The sequence below is a fragment of the Hydractinia symbiolongicarpus genome, chromosome 14 (assembly GCF_029227915.1).
Source record: "Hydractinia symbiolongicarpus strain clone_291-10 chromosome 14, HSymV2.1, whole genome shotgun sequence".
NCBI lineage: Eukaryota > Metazoa > Cnidaria > Hydrozoa > Anthoathecata > Hydractiniidae > Hydractinia > Hydractinia symbiolongicarpus.
This window is the reverse complement of record NC_079888.1, coordinates 5,723,316-5,748,717: the sequence shown is the minus strand read 5'-3', so window position 1 is coordinate 5,748,717 and position 25,402 is coordinate 5,723,316. Positions and strand designations below refer to the sequence as shown.

Sequence of the window (25,402 nt, the reverse complement as noted above, 5' to 3'; positions counted from 1 at the left end):
TTAGCTAATTTTGTTCTTTCGCAATCCATATAACTTGTGACATGTTAACAGTTTGTTATAAAAAGGTTCTTAAAAATTATATTGTACAACCAGGTTCTTCATTTTTTTATCATCCTGAATATAAGCCTACAGTTTGTTAAATTTTTTAAATTTTTAAATAGTCATTTTTCATATAAAGAATATATATAGCTTTTATTGTAAATTTGTAAAACGAACATTTATTTATTGTAACTTAGTATTCGTATTTGTCCACAACATGCTTAAAGTTAGCAACTGGTTATGTTTTAACGTCTAAAAGACGCATTTTATGACGTTAAAAAACGTTCACTACAAGACGTCTTTAAAACTGTTTAACAAAGACGTCAACTAAATGTCTAAATCTAGTCCATTTTGTCCGCTTTTTAGACGTCTTAAGTACGTCTATTACAACACGTTTTAAAACGTTTAATCAAGATGTCTAACAAACGTCTTTTAGTCAACGTCTAACAGACGTCTTGCGAAAGACGACTTAAAAGTGTTTGAAAGAATACAATTAAACAAAATTTAACTTTCAAAAATTCATAAACAAGAAAATGAAATAATATAATGTCCTTTACGTGTATCTTTTGTCTTTACTAAAAAGTTATGTCTGGTATATAACATTTCAAACTTTCGCAGCCATCAGCATTTAGCCCACAGCTAGACATATTAAGTCGACTCAAATGATTTGCATTTTTTCTTGCAGCTTCCATAACTGAATTTGATATGTATTTTAGCGAAATCGTTGATATTTTTTTATTGCCACTAAGATACACGCGTTCAAAATTTGGCAGACAGGAACATAAATTTTTGATATGGTCGTCACTTAAGCCACAGTAACTAAAATCTATTCCCTTCAACTTGTTCGTGTTTTTCTTAACTGCTTCTGTAATGGCGTCTGATATGTATTTCATAGAAACCGGTGACATTGCATCGTTTTCAGAAAGATCCAACTCTTTTAAATATGGTATACAACTTTGTAAAGATTTTATATGATTATCAGTTAACTCGCAATTGGTTAAATTTAAATCTTCCAAGTTGCTTTTGTTTTCTTCAACTGCTTGAATAATAGAATCTGATATGTATTTCATCGAATACACAGTCATTTCTGAACATGCACACAGGTGCAGTGTTGATAAACATGGTATACAAGATCGTAAACTATTGATATGCTCATCAGTCAAATTGCTTAAAATTAATTTTGAAAGGCCATACTTTACGAAATCTTGTTTAATTGATTTTGATAAGTACTGCATTGAGGTTGGCGTCATTTCAAAATCACACGAAAGATCTAAACTATATAAATGTGGTATACAACTTTGTAAACATTCGATATGATCATCGCTTAAATTTCCGTCATGTATAGATAGGCTCACAACATTACATCTATTTGAAATACACTCAGAAAGTAATGATACACTCCAGACACTTAAAGATGTTCCAGAAAACCTCAATTCTAATTTATCTATGCTATTTGAAGAAACTAGTTTCTGAATTTCACTTTCTTTCATTTGACCATCCACCATATCAAATTCGATATTTAGTAAGTCTAAATCAACTGTTTTTGACTTCAGAAAAAAAATAAACTGGCTAAAAGTGTGATGATAAGATATGTGCAAAAATGCATAATTCCAGACACGTCTTATAACATCTGCTGAAACTTCACCTCGATACTCGTGGTAAATCGACAGGAAAATTTCTTTATCGTTGAATTGGAACAAATTTTCGACAGGTAAATCGCTAGGTGATGCATTTAAACCAATAACAAATTTCTTGATATACTGAGAGACGTTTTCATAACTGTTCAGTAATCCATACAACCCAGCCAACAACGGAATACAATTCCTCATATTTGGAAGTTTTGATACTGGTTCAACATCAATTCCAACAAGAAACATGTAAACAGCACTAAAAAATTCCTGCAAAACCAAATGCTTGAACTGATAAAAGTCACCATCATCATCCCCTTCAACTTTTTCAATGATACCAGATTCTTCAATAGTTTTTAAGCAATCCTTATCTACATTTTCAAATTCCTTTTGTGTGAAAAGAATTCTTTGCTGCTCAAGTGACTTAAACGCAAATTCCGAAGTGCTTTTAATCATCTGTAAAACATGTTCGCTCTCAGATAATTTAATAAGCGCACAATTTTTTCCTTTAAACTCGGTCATGTGGTCCATCAAAAATACCAAGCATGCTGCAATGTTCAATTTTGTGATCGTATTTAGTTCTTCCAGCTTCTGTTCCGAATTAAAAACGGTACATATTATATACAAATAAATAGGTATATAAGCCATGGATTTAAGGTTTTCAATCTCATTAAGGGCAGTCTTCAAATAATTAATTTTCTCTTCATTACATAAGAAAAATTTCCTAATGTAAGTGTCAACGTTGTCCTCACTAAAGCCGGACACTTCAATTAATTTAAGCTGCGAATTCTTTTCTTGGAGTATGTTTTTAATGACATCACAAGCCTGCGGTCGTCCGCATACAATCACTTTGCCCTTTGAAAGTAGGGGTATCTTCTGGACGATTGCATCGTGAATAAGGGAAACAAAATCTTGTGCAAATTTTCCCTCTGAATATTTGGTTAGATCATTAAGGTATCGAAATTCGTCGATACCGTCAATGATTATGAGAACTCTAGCATTGTTTTCAATTAAATTTTTAAATAGCCCATCAAAATAGCCAATGTTTGGAAAAAATCGTTTCACAAGTTCTTCCCAGCTAGAGATATTTCCTACCGCGTTTAGCTCACGACATGTAAATTTAAACACAAAGTCAATATCTGTCAAAATGTTCTCGTTTGCCCATTGTAAAACAAAATTCTCCACGAACGAAGTCTTGCCAATACCTGCAATACCTCTAATTAAAATGGCTTCATCACCTTGCTGAACGATATTCTTTATGTCGATTTTTTCTTTGTGTGACGAAATGTTTTTTTTAAAGTGTTCTTGATCGCTAGCAAATGTTTCACTCCATGACCCTACTACCAACTCTACATAAGCATTACTACGATCTTTGATTGTATATTTTCTACCACATTCAGTTTTAAACGCTGAAGCCATTTTCCAATCCGATAATTCTTTCTTGTATTGTTGCTTAAGTGATATGGAGCACTCTTTCAACCCTAAAAAAATAAACACTATAAAATTTAAGAGCTTCTGTTTAAGAGCGCTTCGAAAGAAAAAAAGACAAAGAGTTGATGGTCGTAAGTAGAGTTTTTGTTTACAACTACACCATCTCAGCGAGACGTCGTTATTTTTACATACGTCATCGTATATTAAGTAATCGGTTATCTGAATTTGTTTTTCAATTAACTAGTTACGAGTCAGTATGTTAGTGGCATGTATAATTAGATCGTAAAATCTGCGGGTTTTACAAAACAACAAAATCAATTTTTTTCCAAGTAGCTCTGACATTAGAAAAGTATTTATTATCGAAAATTAAACTTTGTTTAAATGTTTTTGTAATAGCAAAAATTAAACCTATTCCTACCGTGACTTTTTGTCCCTGATAATGACGAGTGACCAATAAGTCAATAATTTTTTACTTTATTTCAAAGTTGAGAGACAAAAACAGAGGGGGCTGAATGAGGAATAGGGTTAAGTCAAAGAATTTCCAACTTATTTCTAAATTTTTATTAAGACAAAAATTTATCACAAAAAGAAATAATAGTAAGGGTGGCATTATTCCCAGCTTCATAGTGTTAAAAATTCTCATTTTAACGCTATTGACAAATGGTAAGTGTTCTTACTGACGAGCCTCTAACGCCCTAAAAATTTGGGTTATTATGAAAGCAGTGTTTAAGACAGTTTATACTGCTTCAGAAAATTATTACATCACATCTTACCGCGCGTACAACACGTTGTTGACGTGATTGTATTAACAATATCCTGACGCCCTAATAACTTTAATTCATTTTTCAGCTCATCCCATGGAATTTCACTTCTGATATTATCAAAGCATTTGTTCATGTTAACTTCATTAGGACATTTTTCCTCGTTCTTATGGGCAACCTTGTCTTCGCCAAGCTTTTGTTTCTTGTTAGATGTTTCCGAACTTTCGTCTTCACTATGTCTCTTTCTTTTAATTTCATCATTTATGTCTACAGTGACGTTTAATTTAATTTTTAGTCTCCTGGCCAGTTCCTTCCAATCACTTCCAATCATTTTTGAAACAAACTTCAAAGCATCCAGGCTTGCAAGTTTTGTGAATTCTTTCGCTAAACATGAAAGAAAAACTAATTAATAAAGAAAGCGGGACTATCAAAAAGAAATTCCGACAAAAGTTTTTTTCTTCATTGTAGAAAGTTCTTCTACAAGCGTCCTCGTAAAGTCAACCATAGCGAAGTACTATTTTGCAGACCTAATACAGGCTACGGATTTTATGTAAAAACACTTGACCTTTTTTTATTAAGTAGTAATTCCTATTATCGAGTCATTGGAGAGAAAACGATTGTAAAGTCGACCTAATCAACACACTGTTTTTTTAAGAAAAAAAGAATTTGTGTGTAGGGAGCTACAACCCTTGACAAGAATATATATCTTCTTTGCTATATAATTAATAGGGTTAAAATTTAATACTCCTTTTTTATGTAACATTTGAGGTGTGAAATCTTCCAAAGTGTCAAAAAATCGAAACAAAATACGTTGTGCAGTAAATGATGCAATCTGTATTGACGGAAAAAGAAATGGGAAATTATTATTAAATGTTTAGAAATATTTAGAATAAACTCGCTTGTTCATGAAAAGATAATATCTATATTATTCATTGACAATGACTGAACAAATAAGTGGAAATATCTTCTTTTTTACATAATCTACATGGACAGTTGTATCTTGGAAGACCCTATGTCTGTCACTTGTTCTTTGATTAATGTTTTGACGTTGATCCACACCGTAGCAATATAACCTTCAACGTCAAATTTTTCTATATCAGGAATACGAAAACTTTTACACGTCTTGCGCATTCAACGTCGTCCTAAAAACCTTCCTCACGAAGCGTATGATGCTGATTTCCTTATAAATTAAGATATTGCTATATTTTGGGAAGAAAAATTTTCGTTGTGATTGTTCAGATCGTAAGTTCTCATAGCAATGAATTTATTCGGACTCCCGTTTATTTATTATTCATTTCTTTAGACGATTCTAGACTACTCCTTTCTTATACATTCTAAAACCTCAAACTTTTTAGGGTTACAGAATTATTTGACTAGGGAATTTCCCTTGATACTTCATTGCACTGATATTTTTCTGATTTAGATAAAAACTTCTATTCATGACATCATCTTGTCTCCCGTCCAGGAGGACAACATAATGTAAATTAATTACGTTTTTCGAATTTTTTAATTTGACTTTATTACACGAATTTCATATTGGCTACTCTTAATGCCACACTAATTTTGTTTGCTTCTAGCTTTTTGCGAGATTCAAGTTAAAGTATATCATTTGCTTTGAACAAATATAATTTTGACACGAGAAAAGAAAATAGTAATAACATGATTGGTTGCTTACATTTTTTTGAAGTTTCAAAGTCCTCCTTCAATGCTCTAATTTCTTCTTTATTTTGTTTTACATCATCTTTTATAATATCTTGTTCTGCTTTTTGTAACTTAATTTGAAATAATTCATTTTTCAAACAGTATTCTTTCAAGGAAAGCGTTTTTAAGTCAGTTATTTTTTTTATATCGTAACCATTCCGATGTAAAATTGCTTGTATTGCGTCCCATAACTCAACATATTTTGCCTCAGATAGCGCTTTAGCTTGCATAACACTATTTCTTGCGTTTCTGATCCGAATGATTTCAGCACCGTCACTTAAATCAGTTTCTTTTGGTGCTTTGATTTTCCAACCACCCTTTGGTTTTTTTATTTTTGGGCAGCAATTTATCAATATATCACAAAGAGTTGTGATATCAAACGATTTCGAATCCGTTTCCCCGTTTCCTGGAAGTGCAATATCTAAATTATGCTTTTGCAATTTTTTCTCGAATGGTTTCAATGCTTGATACAGTTTTACTTTATCTTTTGGCATGTCACCACGTCCCGGGTCATGTAGCATATCTAGTAAATAATCACAGCATTCGTTGATGAGAGCAACCAGTTTGACTTGGTATTCATTTTTATTAATTACATCTTGTGGAGTGGACCCTCCAGCTTGTGATGCTGCCGCCATAGCTATACGTCCTAAAATAAAATGATCAGCTTTAAATTAATACACCAGGGAAATTTTTTTGAATAAGGCCAAAGTTTTAAAAAAAAAGTTTTTAAAAGCGCAAATTTAAAACAAGCTATAATTCAGCAGTTTTTCAAGCAAATAACTGCATCTGTTAGAAACAAAAACTGAGCTGTAAAACCTAAATTTTAATGTTAATAAATTCGGCAACAAGTTCAAACATTATTTATTTAACTTACAATTTTCTTCTTTTAGTGTTAAATTGATTAATATATGTTAAATTAATAAGAGATATTGGCGAACATATTATTTGATTCATATTCAATATCAGTACTATATCGACAGACAGAAATTTCCAAGATTGATTACTCAGAGATCAGACGGTTTGATAATATTGCTGTAGTAATGAAATATTTAAAAAAAAAGGTTTCAACCGTGGGCTCTTTTAGCGGAGTAACTCTTGTGAGAGGAATGGGGTAAAGTGTTCGCGGTCTAAACAGAAAATGCTCATGAGTTGTAACGTAACAATGATAAATAAATCAATACAAACAGCTGTGTTTAAAAAATTAGGGAATGACGTAATCGGCACCAGTAACGACGTGACACATATTGTCTGCATAATAGAACATTCTGGTCTTGATCATACAAGATTTCTGTTCTGTATTATATACATTACCTGGTATGTGTACTGGATCTTGGTATCACAAGAACATTTACTAGCATACCGTAGTGCTTGATTGAACGTCCAACATTTATTGTGATCTTTTTTATAAGCACCTCTCTCGAATAAGCGTCCCGAGGCGGTTATGTAAATATGTTACTGAAGCCAAATTGGGCACTTATTCGAATATTTTGGAAATTAAGAAAGAACAACCTTTAACTCAAAAGCAGATTTCTTCATAAAATAATCTACAACATGAAATTTCATATTTATTTATTTGTTAAAGATTATTTAGAGATTATATTTAAAGTTAAAAGAAGAATAAATTCGTTAAAAAAAATTATCTTACAAAAAATTATTTATTTTACAAAACGTTTACGTTCGTTACATTTTACAAGAATACAGAAAGGCTGTAATAACTTTAAAGTTTCCAGCGCTTCATGTCACAGAAGTAACAAACAACCAGATGGAAAAAATATGAAGAAAAGTTTGAGATTTTGTCTACAGCATTGGGCTGGTACTGACGAGAAATAAAAACGTGCAATGCTTTTAAACTATGTTGGTAACGATACTTTTGAAATATACGAAAATATTTTAAACTCAGAAGTCGAACACACGTATAAACATGATATTGACGCGTTAGACAATCATTTTGAACCGAAGATAAATCAAATCACGAAACGTACTTATTTAGACTTATGAAACGAAACGATGAAGAAACAGTTCAAGAGTACTTCATTAGATTGAAAAAACAATCATCGAAAAATGGATTTGAGAAAGTGATAAAAGAAATTAAACAACAGATTAAGTTGTACACAAAAAAACAATAAACAAAATAACACAATAAAACAAGTAAGTTTGTTTCTTTCACACTTCGATTTCATTGCACATCTCTCTGATACTCTTGTCAAATCAAAGCAACAGCTCTCAGTTAAGAATACAGATGTAAAACTACATAATATCACTCTACACAATGATATTGTTAGGGGTTTTTCACATGATTAATTTCTTGACATTACGTTACTATTTACAACTGTTAATAATCCTCATATTTTCTCTAGGTGTGGACATTGGCATCGACTTGTCGACGATACTTGTTGTGTTAAAAGTGTTAAATGAGTGCCTATAAAGCATGTCTTATTAGCACATGCTTGAAACAGGTCACTTTGTATCCTGGAGAAACAGTGATGAAATGCACGTCTTATGGAGGAAAAATGTAATCAAAATCAATGTAAAGAGACATATACTGTCAAAATAGTACTGACAGATCTATCCATGAAGCAAACAGTGACAACTGGTAACTGACAAAAAAATTGGAGGACGAACATTTGAAGTTTATCATCAACAATAAAAACATTGTGTCAGCCATCGAGGATTACCTGAAACTTACACAGGAATAATATTTTATGTAGATATTTTCACTGCACACTTAATTGTAAATATTTTAATGCATTTTGTTATCTTTGACCAGAGCTTTTTTTTTTGGCGTGTAAAAACAGTAAAGCTACGCGCTATCTATAGCCCAATTTTCTCCTAACACGATCTAAGTTTTTTTCCAAAGAAGTTAAACCAGCAAAAAGTATAAACAATGTTTTTCGATGTGAAAAAGAAAAATAAATAAAAAAAGACGCAAAAACGCCAAATCCGTCAAATTATATACAATCAAATTTGATCATTTCGGACATCTTTTTGTAAACCTTTTTGTGGGAATTGTTAGAACGGTTTATTGACACATAATGTCTGGGTCACACTTTAAGGCTGTTTTCCACTCAGCGGAAATTCCCGAGCGGGCAGGAAATTTGCAGCAAATGTGCCGAAAAAAAATCAATTCCGGCGGAAAAATTGTCTACGAGAAGGCGAAAATGAAAGTTCAAAATGTTGAACTTTTTCCGCCTGCCAAAAGAGACATTTGTTTTTTAACCAATCAGAATTCACCTCTGAGGAGAAGAAACTTCAAAATGGCGTCTGGATCTCTACCAAATGCTGTGACACGTTTCTACGAACAGCAGAAGCAGCAACAACAACAACATCAAGATCGTCAACAACTGAGACGAGAAGAGGGGAATGCTTTTATTCCCAGAACAGCTACAGCTAGCAGCTTACAACAAACTTGGTTGCTGCAGCAACAACAACAACAACTTCAGCAACAACAACTTCAGCAACAACAACAGCAACTTGATGAACAACAAGAAGATGGCAACAATAATGCAGCTTTTCAGGAAGAAAGCTCCTACAACAGCGTCGAAACCGACCACTTGATAGAGAGCAACTTGAGATATGTTGAGCAATTACGCAGAGAGGCCCAAAATGTTGTCGATGGTGAAACTCTGCTGCAACAACAACGACACCAATCTCAACAACAAACTGCTGTAGCACCAAATAATCTTTTTACAAGAGTAAGAGCATCAGTGGTAGATCCTGAAGTATTAATCGAACTAGTACGGCAATATCCATGTTTATGGAATACAAAGCTGAACGTGTACCGTGACCAAATTAAAAAGAAAAAAGCCTGGGAGATAATTTCAGCATCGTTAAATGGAGCTTTTACAGGTAATCCCATACTTTTGAACTTTTCTATCCACCTGGCTTCACTGTGACAGTTTGTTTTCATACATCAAGTAATTAGTGTGTTTGTATACATATATTTCCCTGGTCATCTTGAATACAGTATACATAATATGTGTTTTTGAATGAATAAAGTTGTTTTTGTGATTTACTTTATATACAACAAATGTTGCTTATCTATTTTTATTTACTTCACTTCAGTTGATGTTTTGAAGAACAAGTGGAAACTTATTCGAGACAGTTATAGCCGTTGTATGCATAAACGAGAAGAACAAACGAGATCCGGTGCAGCTGTATCAAAGCTCGCAAAATGTAGAAATTTTGAGGCTCTTAGTTTTCTCAGAAGTGCAGTGTCATCAAACGAAAGTGATAGTAATGTGGATGATTCTTTAGCCAGCCCAGAGATGTCACTTCCAATCTCACAGCATTCAAATAGACAGTCAATTGATGATTCTTTAACTAGTCCAGAGGTGTCGAAAAGAAGGTCAATTGAATCGGATGATGATGAAACTTCTTCGATAACATCCAGAACATCATCACGAACTGAACCGTATTACAAGCCAACATCCACTGCAACAAAACGAAAGAAAAAATTGGCCTCAGATGTCGATGTGATGTTGATCAATTCTTTGAAAGATGTCAGTGCTGTGTGCAGCAACATCAGTAAACCTGTCGAACCAACACCAACCAATGTCAGAGAAGAAAAAAATGATGCTGATCATTTGTTTTGCATGAGTTTGATTCCTGTTTTGAAAAGTCTCCCAGCTGTGAAAAACAGACAAGCAAGATTGAAAATTCAAGAGGTTCTTTTCAAAATAGAGTTTGGGGAAGACCTACAGATGTAGATTTTGAACTAAAATGAGTCAATGTTTGGAAGTACCACCATTTCGGTTTAAATTTAAAAAAAAGTAACTTAAAATCCATGCATGAAATTGTGGCACTCCCAAATTTTTACAAACCTTAGTTTTAACTTCAGGGGAACTATCCCTTTGCATTCTTTGCACATAAAAAGCTGTCTTCGACTGTTCTAAAACATGATTAGTTGTATATATAAATAAAGGTGGTCAACTATGAAGTTGTACTTCTGAAAATTAATGAGTATGTGCCAATGTGTAATTTCTTTTTTTGATTTTGAGCAAGCTCAATCTTCCATATTTCGTGACCTGCAGAAAAGTAGGTCAGTTTGACTTTGTAGTCAAGAAATTTTGAAAGTCCTGAGTACCAATAGGTTCAATTCAAGTAGGTAGTGTAAGTTCAACGGACTTTCAAAACAAAATTAGGTTCGCCGTCTGAAATCGAACATTACAACGCTTTTTTTGCACTGGGCTACTCAGGTACAAGGACAATACACACACAGACATACGCAAAAAAACAGCTTTTAAATGAATTTTTTTTTCTTCATATTTTGCAACTCACACAAATGTTATATATTATATACCAGTATATATTAATTTACTATAGCTGTATATTGTATTCATGTTCAATATTCTTCATCGAAAGGATTTGTTGTGCTATTTACCATTTCTTTTTGCCAACCTACAGTATACTTTGAAATCTTCAGCACTGTTTTTGCATCCCTGGTGAAGTTGTGAGACCCCTGTGATACTAAATGTGTCAGGGCCCCACCATTAGTTATGTCTGATCGCCACTGACCAGGCCTTGTAAATCTCATAGTTTCCTGATCAACTAGCTCAGGTGGACAATACGTATGAGTAGCTGATTGTGATTTCATGAGAAAATTGTGAAGCGCTATTGCAGCTTTTGTGATGAACTTTACGTTATCAGCGTTCGCAATTATCGGTCTTCGAAAAATTCGAAAACGACTTGCTAAAATTCCGAATGAATTTTCTATCACTCTCCTTGCACGTGACAAACGATAGTTGAAAATTGTTTCTGATGAGTCGAGGACATTTCTGCGTGGGAATGGTCGCATCATGAATGTTTTCAGTGCGAATGCTTCATCAGCAACAAAGGTGAACGGGAACATTTTATTAGAGTGGTAGCCTGGTATCGCTCTTGGCGTTGGTATGTTAAGTAAATTATTATCAATTGCGTGTCCTAAGTTACTGCTAGTGTAAACTCCGCTATCACTCTGTCTACCATATTCTCCTACATCAACCAGTGTGAATTCATAGTTCGCATTACACACAGCGAGCAACACGATGCTATATGTTTTTTTATAATTGTAAAACATGGACCCGCTTCTCGGAGGAGCTTGTATAACGACGTGTTTCCCATCAATTGCACCAATGCAGTTCGGAAAGTTCCACGTATCTCTAAAATCATTAGCTATTTTTAACCATTTTTCCTTTGAGTTCGGAACATCAAGATAACCTTTTTCTGACAAGACATTCCATAAAACCTGACAGGTTTCTCTGATAATTCTCCCAACAGTCGCTGGACTTATCCGAAATCGAGTGGCAAGCGAGATTTGAGCATCTCCCGTGGCTAAATAACGTAATGTTAAACACAGTCGCTCGGCTGGAGAGGTTGTTTCTCTTCTAAATGACGATTTTTTAATGAAAGGTCCAACCCAAGAAATCAAAGTTTCTAAAATATGGGGATGCATCCGGAAGGTTTGAAAAAAGTAAAAATGATCAAACATCATCATATCCTTCACCAAAATGTTGAATTCTCCTCTTCTCGCACGGTCCTTGAATAACTGCCTAACCCACATACTTTTTTTGCATTTTCCAATTCTTGTTTATAGCAGCCATATTTGTTCATATTCATTGCCGTGCTCAAAATTTCCCGCTCAATGGAAATTGAAACTGAGAATCGCGCGGGCGGAAATTTCCTGCCCGCTCGGGAATTTCCGCCGAGTGGAAAACGGCCTTAATACAAGTGCCAGCAGTCGTGGGGTTGTGTTGAATGGTCTACCAAGTACGATATAACAATCGATCATACAGAGTTTGAAACGGTTTAAACGCAGACGACTTTGACCTGATGTTGTCTGATAGGGAAAATAAGTTTGCTACTCAAAACACGCAAGATTTTGTTAGTAGTTTATGTATTATTTGGAGGGTGAATGTTCCATTAGCGCAATGGCACGAATGTTGTTGTTATGTGATATTAGCGCGGAATACTAAGATAATTTTGCAAAAGGCGTTATTATTAAAATTGAAAACTTTGTGAATGGAGGTTGAGTTGATCAGACATAACAGACTATTCACTCAATTTTATACGGATGGAAGGAATCATATTTCGAATATAAATTTTCACGACCATCAAAATCCTCATACTCACTCGCTGCCCATACTACGTCTGGGTGATTGTTAGAAATCAACATGGGTATCATGCAAAAATGGGATAAAGGTACTGGTATGGATATAGGTAACCGTAATCAATACGTATCGTAAGTTCGTTGCTCTGGTTGCAACAGACGCTTCTTACTCAGATTACGCAGGCAATCACCCTGTATTACCTAATATTTCGTATGGCATTCTACAGTTCCACCAACAACCCATCTTATATAATAATACGAAGTGTGTGTGACGGTCATAGTGGATGTGTTAATTTACTTATGAAGTCGCCGAAATTTTCTTTGAAGTCGCCGAAAAAATTATGTCCATTTTGCTAGCGGGTTTACTTTGTTTACATCACGTGATGAAAACGACTCAATTTCATTTGCTGAAATAAATTTAACGGCTAACTTTCGAAAAACAACGGTGTCCTCTCGCCACCAAAAAAACACAAAAGAACGATCCCTTCCTTTTTAAAAAAAGGTGAAAAAAGGGGTTCAAGAAAGCATATTTAAAAAGAAAAAAGTCCAAGTGAAGAAATAGAAAAGTAAAGTTGGAAGTGAGAAGTGAAGAAGTAAAGTAAAGTTAGAAGTAGAAAATAGAGGGTAGAGCTTGAAGTGGATTTGAAATCACAAACAGTAAGAGATTCTCTATTTTTAGACGTTTGGTGTTTGTCGCTGGAGCAAGCAGACTCGCATTTTCCAGGAAAAGCCGCTTAAAAGCCTCAAATTCTTAACGTTTTATATTTTGCCGCGTTTTTTAAAAAATCTTGCCATATTTGTTTACATTTTGTTGCATAATTATTGTATACCCTGGCGAGTAACTAATGTATTTGTCCTAAAATTCAAAATGGTACATAAAGCTGTTAGCTGACTAACAAACGGAAAACTTTTGTTTTGTTAAAGTCACTGTAATTTTATTATTTTTAAATTACTATTTTTTCTCTTTATATGTGTTTTACTAAGCATAAATAGCTAGCTTTAGTTTTAGCTAATTGTCCCAGTTTAAGTATATTTAACTGGATGTCTTAACTACTGTTAACTAGCTAATGCCAGCTGCTAGCTCTTACCTAATGACTTATGTTGTTATTCCTCTTTTCTAATTATCTATACCTGTTGCACTATACCACTATTACGGCTACCATTTTGATATATAATAGTTTGTTTATATATATGTCGGTCACAGCAATTCGCTAACACGTTTGTAGTACGAATTAAGATGGCGTCTAGTTTCTCATCCTTCTAAGTTGTAACTTGATGTCAGAAGTAAAAATGAATACATCACATAAACGACCAGAATTGAAGTTAACTGGCAACATATCTGAAAATTTCAAGAATTTTGAACTTAGATTCAATGACTATTGCATTCAGTCGAACTACAGAAATTTAGAGAAAGACTCACAAACTGAGCAAGCAGAACATTACAAGCAACCTTTGTTGGAGATCTCTGCACTGAGATCTTCAATGCCAGATGAAGCTCTCCAGGTGATACGTTATACCATTGAGCCATCCATTCCAGTAGATGATAAGAAAAAACCGTGGATTTGGATGAATCGTCTACGCACACATTACACAGGAACAACAGAATCTACCCTAATGACTGATCGGTTCAAATTCTGGCATTCGTCCCAAAATCAAGATGAGACAGTCCAGGATTGGGAGGTCCGAATACGACAAGCCGGAAGCCTGTGTGAATATGGAGAAATTACAGACATTATGTGTCGTGATAAGTTTGTCTTTGGACTTTGTGAGGACACAGCACGAACTGAACTGTTAAAAACACATCTGAGAACAGATGGCACACAGAAAACAATGTCAGATGTTGTTGCAGAGGCCAAGTCAATGGAATCTGCTCGAGTGACAAACAAACTCATCAGTGATGCATCAAAAGGGACAGAAGAGAATGTTCACTGGACAAAAGCAACAATACCACCACAACAAAGGAAGAAACACAGAGACATGAAATTGAGACGTGAGCCAAATACTTGCCACTGGTGTGGAGACAATAAAGGACCACATCCTTGGGCAACTTGCCCAGCTAATGGACGTAAATGCACAAGGTGTGGTGGATTTGACCACTTTGCAAGAGTATGTCTAGAACAACAAAATGTCAGCCACCTTGGCAACAAGGGATACAACAGACCCAACTACAACAGAAGAAATAACCAACGTCCTCCACAACCAAACAGCAATCCGCAGGGTATGCAAAAGTCGACCAACCACCTTCATGCAACATCAACATATCATCAACCAGAAAGCAAAATGGAATCACCTGAGCAGCAACAACCAACATACTACACTGATGAACAACCACTGTATTACAGCACAGCGTACGCAACAGATCAACAGAATGTACAATCCCAATCAAATCAGGAAAAATTTTATTCAAAGCTTTTGTGTTCATCAACAGGGAGAAACTTTGTAAACCTACAGTTCCAAATCGACTCCGCCGCTACATCCAACACCATATCGCACCAGGTCGTCCAGAAATACTTTCCTGATATCGAGCTTCAGAAATCACGTTGTGTATTACTTCCTTATGGGAACAAAAGTGAGCCAATCAGACCCATCGGGAAAATCACCCTTTTGTGCGAAAAGTTCAAAAAGTATCATAGTCTAGTGTTCCAAGTCCTTGACTCGAAGGACATGATCGGAAAGCCAGCTCTCCTTTCCGGTAAAGACTGTGTAAACATGAACATCATGACAATCAACACAGGGGATATCTACTCTCTGCAACAGCAAGGCAACCTGGATCAGCCAACAACCACTAGCCAACCAAAAACACATGTTAACAAAACAAAGCCATTAGATACAACCCATCCGCTGACCAAGGAGTCATTAATTGAATGCTATAAAGATAGCTTTAACGGTGTTGGCTGTCTCCAACCACCAGTATCATTCCGGGTAAAAAATGATGTTACACCAGTTCAAATGCCAATTCACCAAGTACCACTGAGCAAACGTGGGAAAGAAAAAGCAGCTATAGACAGATATGTCAAAGAAGGAATACTGGAAAAAGTGACACAACCAACTCCATGGTGCTCAAACATACTTTGCAGAGAACAACCAAACAAATTTCGTGTATGCATAGACCCCAGCCAAACAATAAACAAAGCAATAGAACGACCTGTACCAAATGCCAACACTGAATGAACATCTACACAAACTGAACAATGCAAAATGTTTCACATTAATTGATGTAAAGGATGGGTATTTTCACGTGCCGTTAGATGAAAAATCATCAGATATGACAACAATGCACACTACCTATGGACGTTATCGATGGAAAAGACTTCCATTTGGCATCAACAGTGCTCCAGAGGAATTTCAAATGAGACTCATGACAGCGTTAGAAGGACTAGAAGGTATCGCACCCATAGCTGATGACATCATAGTATATGGTTGTGGGGAAACATACCAGACAGCAGAAAGGGATCATGACAAAAATCTCATTGCACTAATGGAAAGAGCTAGAACCAAGAACATTAGATTCAACCCAGCAAAACTCAAATTCAAGCAGAAAGAACAGAAATTTGTAGGACACATTCTTACACAAAATGGCATCAAAGCTGATCCGGAGAAAACTGATGCCATCCTACAGATGCCAAAACCACACGACAAAAAGAGCCTGCAACGCTTCATTGGAATGGTCAACTACTTATCACCTTACTGCCAGAACTTGAGCACTGTCATCCGGCCATTGACTGAACTAACAAAAACAGACATGGCGTTCACATGGTCTTCAACACAACAGACTGCATTTTCAGATGCTAAATCACTTATAGCATCTACACCTGTCCTACAATACTTTGATCCAGCTAAGAAGGTGATACTCCAGGTTGACGCAAGTGACAATGGTCTTGGAGGAACACTTCTACAAAACAACAATCAAGAACAGTTACAACCAGTCGCATTCACGTCTTGTACTCTCACTGAAACTGAGAGAAGATACTCTCAAATTGAGAAAGAGTGTTTAGCTATATGTAATGCATTCTCCAAGTTTGACCACTGGCTGTACGGACACAAAAACATTGAAGTACATAGCGACCACAAACCTCTGGAAATCATCATGAAGAAGCCACTCAACCGAGCACCGGCACGACTTCAAAGAATGCTATCCAGACTACAGAGATACCAATTTACGGTAACCTACAAGAAAGGAACCACACTCTACATAGCAGATACCCTATCCAGAGCACCACTCACCAAACCTTCTACAAACACAATAAATGCCTTTGAAGTATTCCGCGTTGATACAGAGTCAGAGTATCCACAACACCACCATCAGCTCAAAAACGACACGGAAATGAACATCCTATCAGCTACGAAAAATGACCCAACCTTTCAACGGCTCTACACCCTGATACAAAGAGGATGGCCAGATGAACCACAACAACTTGATCAGGATCTCAAACCATACTGGAACTTTAGAGACGAACTGTCCATCAACAATGGTTTTATATATAAAGGACACTGTACCATGATACCAAACGGACTGAGAAATGAAATGCTTCAGAAAATACATACCAATCACATGGGTGCAGCTTCCAACACGAGAATGGCAAAAGAAGTACTTTTCTGGCCAAATATGGCAAGAGACATTACTAACATGTGTCATGACTGCTCCGATTGTGCAAAATACCAAAGATCAGCATCTAAAGAACCGATGCGATCAATTCCTGTTCCGTCACTCCCTTGGTAAATTGTTAGCCAAGATCTGTTTGAATACAAGAATAAGGACTATCTGGTCACAGTATGCCACTTCTCTGACTGGATTGAAGTTGATCACTTACCAAACACCCTTGCCTCTACTGTTGTAAGGCACACCACAGCACACTTTTCGCGTTATGGGATCCCTGAAATATGCCATACAGACAATGGACCACAGTTCATCAACAATGAGTTCAAGAATTTCGCCAAACAATATGGCTTCCACCATACTCGCTCTGCTCCATATTACCCAAAAGGGAATGGGCGTGCTGAAGCTGCAGTCAAAGTTGCAAAAAACATGCTCAAAAAGTCTCAAGACTTCCAAATAGCGCTTCTAAACTACAGAAATACTCCGCAACAGGGACACTTGAGTTCCCCTGCACAAAGAATGATGAACCGAAGAACCCGAACTATGCTACCAACCTCAAAGTCTGCACTTTTACCATCACCCATAGACGTAGCCAATACAACACAACAGATAATTGACAAACGAAGAACAGCCAAGGAAATATACGACCGTCATTCAGGACCGGTTCACGACAAACCAGACGTTGGCACATACGCATATGCTAAACCACCTCCACAAAAACGGGGACAACCATGGACGTATGGACGAATAATCAGAAAAAATGACATGTCGTATACCTTGCAAACACCACAGAATACCATTATCACAAGAAACCGGGTTCACATCAAACCAGCGGCAGCACCATCCGGGCCACTGAGCATACATAAAACTGTCATCGTACAACCTCAACATACCACAGTCAAACCACGGTTGGATCAAATAACACCTGCACACAATCAAGCACCTATAACCCATGTAGCACGACCTCTTCCATCTGAACGACCACGCAGCAGTCCACAAGCAAAGCAAGCCTCAATCGAAGATTCGTCCATGACACCAATAAGGCCACAGAGAACAACTAAATTACCAACTCGCTTTAAGGACTATGTCATGTCGTAAAGAAAAATAGGACAGTACTTGATCAAAAGGCCATCGTTTTATTGACTCAGACTCACTTTTCTTTTGTTAATTTTTTTTTCGGTAGGGAGGTGTTGCACTATACCACTATTACGGCTACCATTTTGATATATAATAGTTTGTTTATATATATGTCGGTCACGGCAATTCGCTAACACGTTTGTAGTACGAATTAAGATGGCGTCTAGTTTCTCATCCTTCTAAGTTGTAACTTACCTAGCTACCTTAGTTTCCAAACTTCTCTTCTTTTATGAGCACCTACAAAATCTTTCAAAGACTTGAACTTTTGCGCAGGATAGTGTGATGTATGTTTATGTCCAGAGTATAAACGTGGATTTATGACTTTAACGTATCGTATGGCTGTTCGTGTTTTTGTTGGTGTTACCAGCTGCTGTTTTTAAAAATTTTGGGGAAACTTTTGTGGAAAAAAGACCACATGCAATATACTAAAAGAACACATTTTTGTGGAATTGGACTCCACTGAAGGCTGTTGTGTAAGCTAATGGCTGTTTTATAGTTTGTATTAAAAACGTTTCTTGGGGAGAACTAAACTGTATGTGATGTCATTTTTGCTCATGGTTTAACGTTTTTGTTAACAATTTTAAAATTGTAGTAATAACTGTGTTTGGTGATGATGAAAAAATTACTAATTGTTCTGACTGAAACTTTTTTGTTTTTTGCGGAGCGTAGTGAAGGGGAGCGCCAGCGAGCCGAGCGCAGCGAAGCTATTTTCCTCGTTCCCATAAATATATTAGAGCGTATCGAATTTCCGCGTTTTCTCCTAGTACATCAAATTTCAAAACGTCCGATTTTTAACCCACTTACCCAAATATTTTTTATGGTCATTTCTTCCGTGAAAATCTGGTTCGTCGAGACCATGCCGTTTCCAGTTGAGATCAGGTCGGCATACGGCTTTAGCCACGGTCACTCTTACTAATATCACGTGACATTGTCTCACATACATAGCGCTTGAAATGAAAATTGCGTTGATGGCCATATTGGCTTGCTGGACGTAATAGACGGAAGGGCATTTTCAAGAAAACGAAGAAAGGGTATGTTAGCTAGTATATCACTATTTTTTACATGTAATGAGCCCCTTTCTAGCCTCACTCGCACCTTAAGCTAGCTAGTATAAAACTGCCGACTTAGCTGGGATAATATTAAAACTTAGATAGCATATATGGCTATAGCTAGCTAACTACTTTAAGAATAGTTAGCTAGCTCGAGCTTACACCAGTGCGGCTCAAGTTACAGAAACGGAAATTATTTCAATAAATATGTATCGGGGAAACTTTTTCAACATGTATATACATTTGTTATTACTGAGGCGTTTTAAATTCTGACAAGCGGTTCTCATGGCAATCATCAACGCCTACTGAAAATCTTCAAATATATATATATATAATTCATTTTTTGTGTTCAATCAAAACAAATTTCAGAAAAATGAAAAAATTTCCTGTTCGGGAAATCTCATAATTTTTTAAACCAGAAAATAATTTCACGATAAAGAAATATTTTCCGGTTTTGTAACTTGAGCCGAACGCCATTCTTGTTCCGTTTAACCTTTTTTAGCATTTTCGATACATCAGGTTCTAAAGAAAATATGTCCCTGGTGCAAGTAATATTGCGTCCGGAACACACTACGGTATATACTGCTAATGTGGAAACCCCAGGAAATGTTTCATCAAGGCGAAGATGAAACAGTTTGATCGATTACCATGGAGCACGTGGGAACTTTGTTTTTTATACGATTCGTTATACAATTCAACCGAAAGGGGCATCTAAAATTTTTCGCTCGCGAACCTAGGGGACTCAGTCCCACGCTCCGCAACACTTTCTATATATACTAGTTGCGGAGAGTAGCGGAGCCCATTTCCTCATTAAATAAGCCAAATATAAAAGAAAAAGTAAGTACGGGGGAGAGTATATAGGATTTCTATACGATTTCCGCGCCCCGTTCCCTATACATCAAAAATATCAAAAATCCGTCGTTTTGGGGCCCAGTCTCCCAGCAATTTCATATGGTCATTCTTAAGTACATTTTTCTAGTGAGCGAGACAATATGTTTTTAGCACGGCGATGGAGTTTTTGTTGTTTTTTAAATATGGTACCAAGAGTAAATGGTGCCGTTTCCAGTTTAGGTTAAATCTGCCTACACTTTTTAGCCACGTGATACATAAATCACTTTTACTAATATCACATGACATTTTCTCGGACACATAGCGCCTCAAACTCAATCTAAGCCATATCGCAACTGACGGAAGGGCTTGTTATGTTCAAGAAAGCGAAGAAAGAAAGGGTATGTAATGAACCCTTTCTTATTCTCACTCACACCTAAGCCTAGCTAGCATAAAACTACTGACTGAGCTGGAATAATAATAGAACTTAAATAGCTAGCTAGAGCTACTTGAATTGAAGAGCTAGCTAGCTAATAGCATAAAAAAGATCAAGCAATATCATAATGGCTAGTATAAAACTAGCTAGCTACAAAGAAATAGATTTTCTGGCTATAGCTAGCTATAGCTCTACATATACTACACAGTGAGTGAGATAATACACTCAATCATAGTGCCGTGTTTAATTTTTAATCTTTAACAGAAACTTTTTCCATTAAATATTGCGGGGTTTTTTTGCTTAGAGAAGGTAAAAACAGGTTATAAACTGTATTTTTATTTTTAAATGTTACAAAATTTTCCACAAAGTATATAAAATTGTTTTAGCTGCGTAGGATAAGAACAGGTTGTTAACTGTCTGTTTGTTTGAACTGAAGTTAGGATAGTTTTTTAGAAATGGGTATTGTGCCGAAACGTATGTGCGAAACAGTATAGCTACCTGTACAAATCACTCAGCCCTGTGTTAACAACAAGCTGTTACCTGTGTTTCTATTTAACAGAAGTTTAAGCTAATCTGGTTTAGTCACAAGTAACTATAACACCTGGGGCGATTTATACGTTTTGTAAACTGTGCCACATTGAATGTTGATTATGTCTGGTTTGAAATGGTATTAAACCTATATGGATGTGCAACATACCTGTTTTATTATTTAATTTTTCAACATCTGCATTTGTTATTACCCAGGCGTTTTAAATTCTAACTTTAACATCAACGTCTACGTTTTCTGTTAAGAGGCTTTTTAAATTCTGACAAGCTGTTCTCGTGCAATCATCAACATGTATTGAAACATGTATTTCTTATTAATTTATCAATAGTCTAATTAATTGCTATTATTTTAAAGTTCTGCTTAGTTGGAAATAAGAATTTTTTATTGTCATGCAGGGTAACCGAAGTTGCAGTAAGTTTTTTGGAAAAATGTATTACGGCTATCCGATTTCACGATTAATGTTTGATCTTGCACAAGAACTTTTCCCATAAACTATTGCAGGATTCTTTTTGCTTTAGGAGTGTAATAACAGGTTTTAAACTGTGTTTTTATTTTTAAATGTTACAAAAACTTTTCCGCAAAATAAAATTGCTGAATGACTGTTTTAGCTGTGTAGGATAACAACAGGGTGTTTACTGTCTGTTTATTTGAACCAAAGTGAGGATATTTTTCGGAAAGGGATATTATGTCGAAACGTATATGTGCGCCATAGTATATCTGTACTAATCACTCAGCCTAGTGTTACGACAAGCTATTACCTGTGTTTCTATTTAACAGAAGTTGTGCTAAAGTTTTCTTGAAAGGGTTTTTTTTACCTATATATACTAATGGCGCACCACAGATTAAAGTACATATATTTTAAGTTTTACAGGGAACATTTTGTGAAAAATAAAAAAGGTTTGCTGACTGTTTTTGCTATGACATGGCACAATATGTAAATTGTGTTTTTATTCAAGCTAAAGGATAAATATAATTACACCCGAAAAACCTTAAATGTTGTGTGTTTCACTCGATTTACGATATACTGCACATTTGTACTAAGGCGCTCCACCTGAATGTGTGGTACAGTTTTCAATTTGTATTAACTGTTCCACCAAGCGTTTTACGCCAGGTAACACAGTTACTTGTGGCTTAACCAGCATTTCTCAAAAGGTTAATTAACTAGGCTGTGTGCTGTAAATTCCTAAGTGTATATAATGTTCACCTGTAAAGTTTTGTATATATATATATATTTATGCCCTGCTGGTCTAATGGCTATGACACTCATGCAAATGAGAAATCCATGTTCGAATCCTGAACAGGGCTAGGAAAAACATAATTATCTTGCACCTACAACAACCAGGCTTTCATATAATAGGTAATCTTTGAGTTGTAGAGGGGGGGAGTTGCATACATTTATCACTTTCATTTATAGAGCCCAAAAGTGCTTTGTTTTTTGTAATAGATCTATCACTATATGGTAAAAAGTTTTGTGTTGACATACCTGGTAGGCACAAGAAACTAAAAAAGGCGTTTTTTAAATTTTTTTTGCTTTTCTCGTGGACTTCTCTGATTATTTCCATATCTTGACTTTTTAATGTTGTTGTCATTGGAATCAAGTTAATCTCAGATTTATCAAAAAATCATATGGCGTTATGACCGATTGTTTAAATACTTGTAATGGCACATAATTCTGCTAACATGATTCACTGTATATTGACCTGAGATAAATTTGAGACTTTTTTTGAGATATTGAATTTGAAATATTTGCACCTCAATACTTTCTATACTCCTGGACTAATATGATACTTATCTTAGATATATTGAGTATACACAATCTTCGAGTTGTAAGGGGGATATTTTCTATTAAAGTCATGCACCCCTGCATTGCCGTTCCATTTTCTTGCCAGCACTGACCGTGCCTTTCTTTGCCTACCCTTCCTATGCCTTTTCTGGTGCCTGCCTACTATGTCCTTGCCTGTGCCTCCCATGCCTGTGCCTACCATGCCTTACCCAACCCTGCCTTCCTGATTCCTCATCCTGTTTCCTTGCCTGCCTTTGCCCTTTCCTTGCCGTGCTTAATGCCTTTGCCTTGGCAACCTCTCCGCAACTCTTTCTATATTGATTATATTTAATGAAATGCCTGATTTTTTTATAATTGGATGTGTTTCATAACCTTTTTGTGGAAGATTTATGGTCAATGCAATATGGAACGTATGCTAAATGAACTGATTTTTGTTGATTTGGATGAGCTCCTCAAAAAGTGATCTGTTTTACATTTTGTGTAAACTTATGTGATGACCTATCTTTTCCAAAAATAATATCCTTGTTGATTAGAAATTTACCCCTTCTAAGAAAATAAAAATTGTGTTCTTAACCAGTTAATTTTTACATTTTGTGTATATTTTTGGGGGACAGGATGGTATGCAACTGAATAAATGAATTTCCAGACACTTCTGATTGAAATATTAAAAGTTTTAACGTAATCTAACGTAATCACTTTATAAGATGTAAATATTTGAGATGTGTTATTTTGACTTTACTAGTCGTTAGCCTGTGGAAAATCCACGGGTTCGCCTGTCCTTTTTATACCGCATTGCGTGCTTCTCGCTATTGCGCAGCTAAGCTACCTTTTTGCGTGACAGACAGACAGACAGACGTATACGGATATATTATAATATAGATTATTATTGTTGGTGTTGTACATGATTCTATACATTATTTTGATTAGTGTTTCATGCTCTACACATTGGAAGCAACGTGTCAACAAATTCTAGGAAAAAAATATTGTGTATTGACGGGTCCTGGCAGACGTCATCAAAATACAAGTTACGATTCTCATTTCCAATGTAGTCCGGCCTAAGTGGATTTTACAGTGCAAATTAATAATCCTACTAGCTGAAGTCCCGTAGAAGAATCCACTGAATCTCTCATCGAGTCCATATGAGGAGTGCCAAATAAAAACATAGAACACAATAATTAGAATTTTTAAAAGTCACAATTTATTTATTATTCTATATCTATAACCACCGAAACAAAACGTCCAAACATGCAACAATAAAAAAATAATAATAAAAGAGAAAAAAAGCCCTGGGAATGAGGTTGCTCACAATCTGTATCATATTTATACCCGTTGAAACAAAACGTTTAAAAATATAAGCAGGTCCAACAACAAAGTAAAAATAAAATAAAATAAAAATGCAAAAGGTCTAACAAAACCGAAGGTGTCAAACAACGGTTATGTAAAAAGTTAAATTTGCTAAAACTATATACTTGCTAAGGTCAGAGCGATCCAGCTATTGATAACAACAGGATTTATTAGTAGAGTATTGAAAAATGTATACCACATCAAAAACTTCTTTACATTTTAAATAATTCATAAAAGCAAATAGTGGAGTTTCCTATTCTCTCTGATAACATGCTTCGATAAAGTTTGAACGCATATAGACTTGTTTTGCTTAGCTTAACGTTATCTCAATTTGTACATGTAAACACATCGCAACTTTCCCTTTTCTTGATCCAGTTGGTTAGAAATAAATAAAAAAAAACTTACCGGTTGGAATAGTTCAAAGTAAATACCAATATAATATCACACTAAAGTTGTACTGTTGTCTGTTTGGTATAAAATCTTCTTTTGAGGCAGTAACAGAACGTCAAACTTTATAAAAAGTCGAAGAAAGTATTCCCAAATGTTTTGGGAAAATCCTAGCGTTTCATTATTGTCTTTTAACAATAAAATTTGTCTTTAACATAATGGTAATGTTTATTAGCTGTGGAACACACAGCTTCTAGTTTCGGCTGAAAGCTCGAACAAAATCTTGATCTTCTTGGATTTAAGTGAAGTTACGCGTGTCTCCGAGGCGGTTAGTAAAGTTAAAAAAATCACGTGAAATATCACGTTATCTTCGGGTAAAAACTGCATAATCACGCGAAAACTCACATGGTACCTGCTACTTTTCCCCAATCAAATGATTTTGCCATAAAACGGGCCAATCAGCGTCCATGTGCTCGAATACTCCTCCTCAATCCTCAAATGCTGTACCACGATGCCGCGCAGTACTGGTTGCCATCTGGTTGGAAGTAGTAAAGTAAAACTTTGATTGTAAAAAGGTATATAATAAATTTATTTTATTTCATTTTACTGACAATTGACTGTACACTTGTCCTTCCAACATTATTCAACTT

The 25,402-nt window shown here is 35.5% G+C and overlaps 2 protein-coding genes across 2 annotated transcripts; one reads left to right on the top strand and one right to left on the bottom strand.

Annotated features, from left to right (window-relative positions):
- Nucleotides 1-456: 456 nt before the first annotated feature.
- Nucleotides 457-25,138, bottom strand: LOC130625973 (NACHT, LRR and PYD domains-containing protein 3-like). Its single transcript, XM_057441094.1, has 4 exons — nt 24,771-25,138; nt 5,535-6,206; nt 3,872-4,243; nt 457-3,148 (listed from the first exon to the last, which is right to left on the bottom strand). The coding sequence occupies exons 2-4, from the start codon at nt 6,193-6,195 to the stop codon at nt 615-617; spliced, it is 3,567 nt and encodes a 1,188-aa protein (XP_057297077.1). The 5' UTR covers nt 6,196-6,206; nt 24,771-25,138; the 3' UTR covers nt 457-614.
- Nucleotides 8,798-10,920, top strand: LOC130625975 (bromodomain-containing protein DDB_G0280777-like). The gene is made up of 2 exons (XM_057441096.1): nt 8,798-9,406; nt 9,623-10,920. The coding sequence occupies exons 1-2, from the start codon at nt 8,815-8,817 to the stop codon at nt 10,264-10,266; spliced, it is 1,236 nt and encodes a 411-aa protein (XP_057297079.1). The 5' UTR covers nt 8,798-8,814; the 3' UTR covers nt 10,267-10,920.
- Nucleotides 25,139-25,402: the final 264 nt, after the last annotated feature.

Bases quoted from the DNA above. Each gene is read 5' to 3' on its own strand.
- LOC130625973 (XM_057441094.1), bottom strand. From the start codon at position 6,195: ATGGCGGCAGCATCACAAGCTGGAGGGTCCACTCCACAAGATGTAATT. The intron at 4,244-5,534 runs GTAAGCAACCAA...TTTCATGTTTAG, and splicing joins CTTTGAAACTTCAAAAAAAT to CGAAAGAATTCACAAAACTT. The intron at 3,149-3,871 runs GTAAGATGTGAT...TTATTTTTTTAG, and splicing joins AACAACGTGTTGTACGCGCG to GGTTGAAAGAGTGCTCCATA.
- LOC130625975 (XM_057441096.1), top strand. From the start codon at position 8,815: ATGGCGTCTGGATCTCTACCAAATGCTGTGACACGTTTCTACGAACAG. The intron at 9,407-9,622 runs GTAATCCCATAC...ACTTCACTTCAG, and splicing joins GTTAAATGGAGCTTTTACAG to TTGATGTTTTGAAGAACAAG.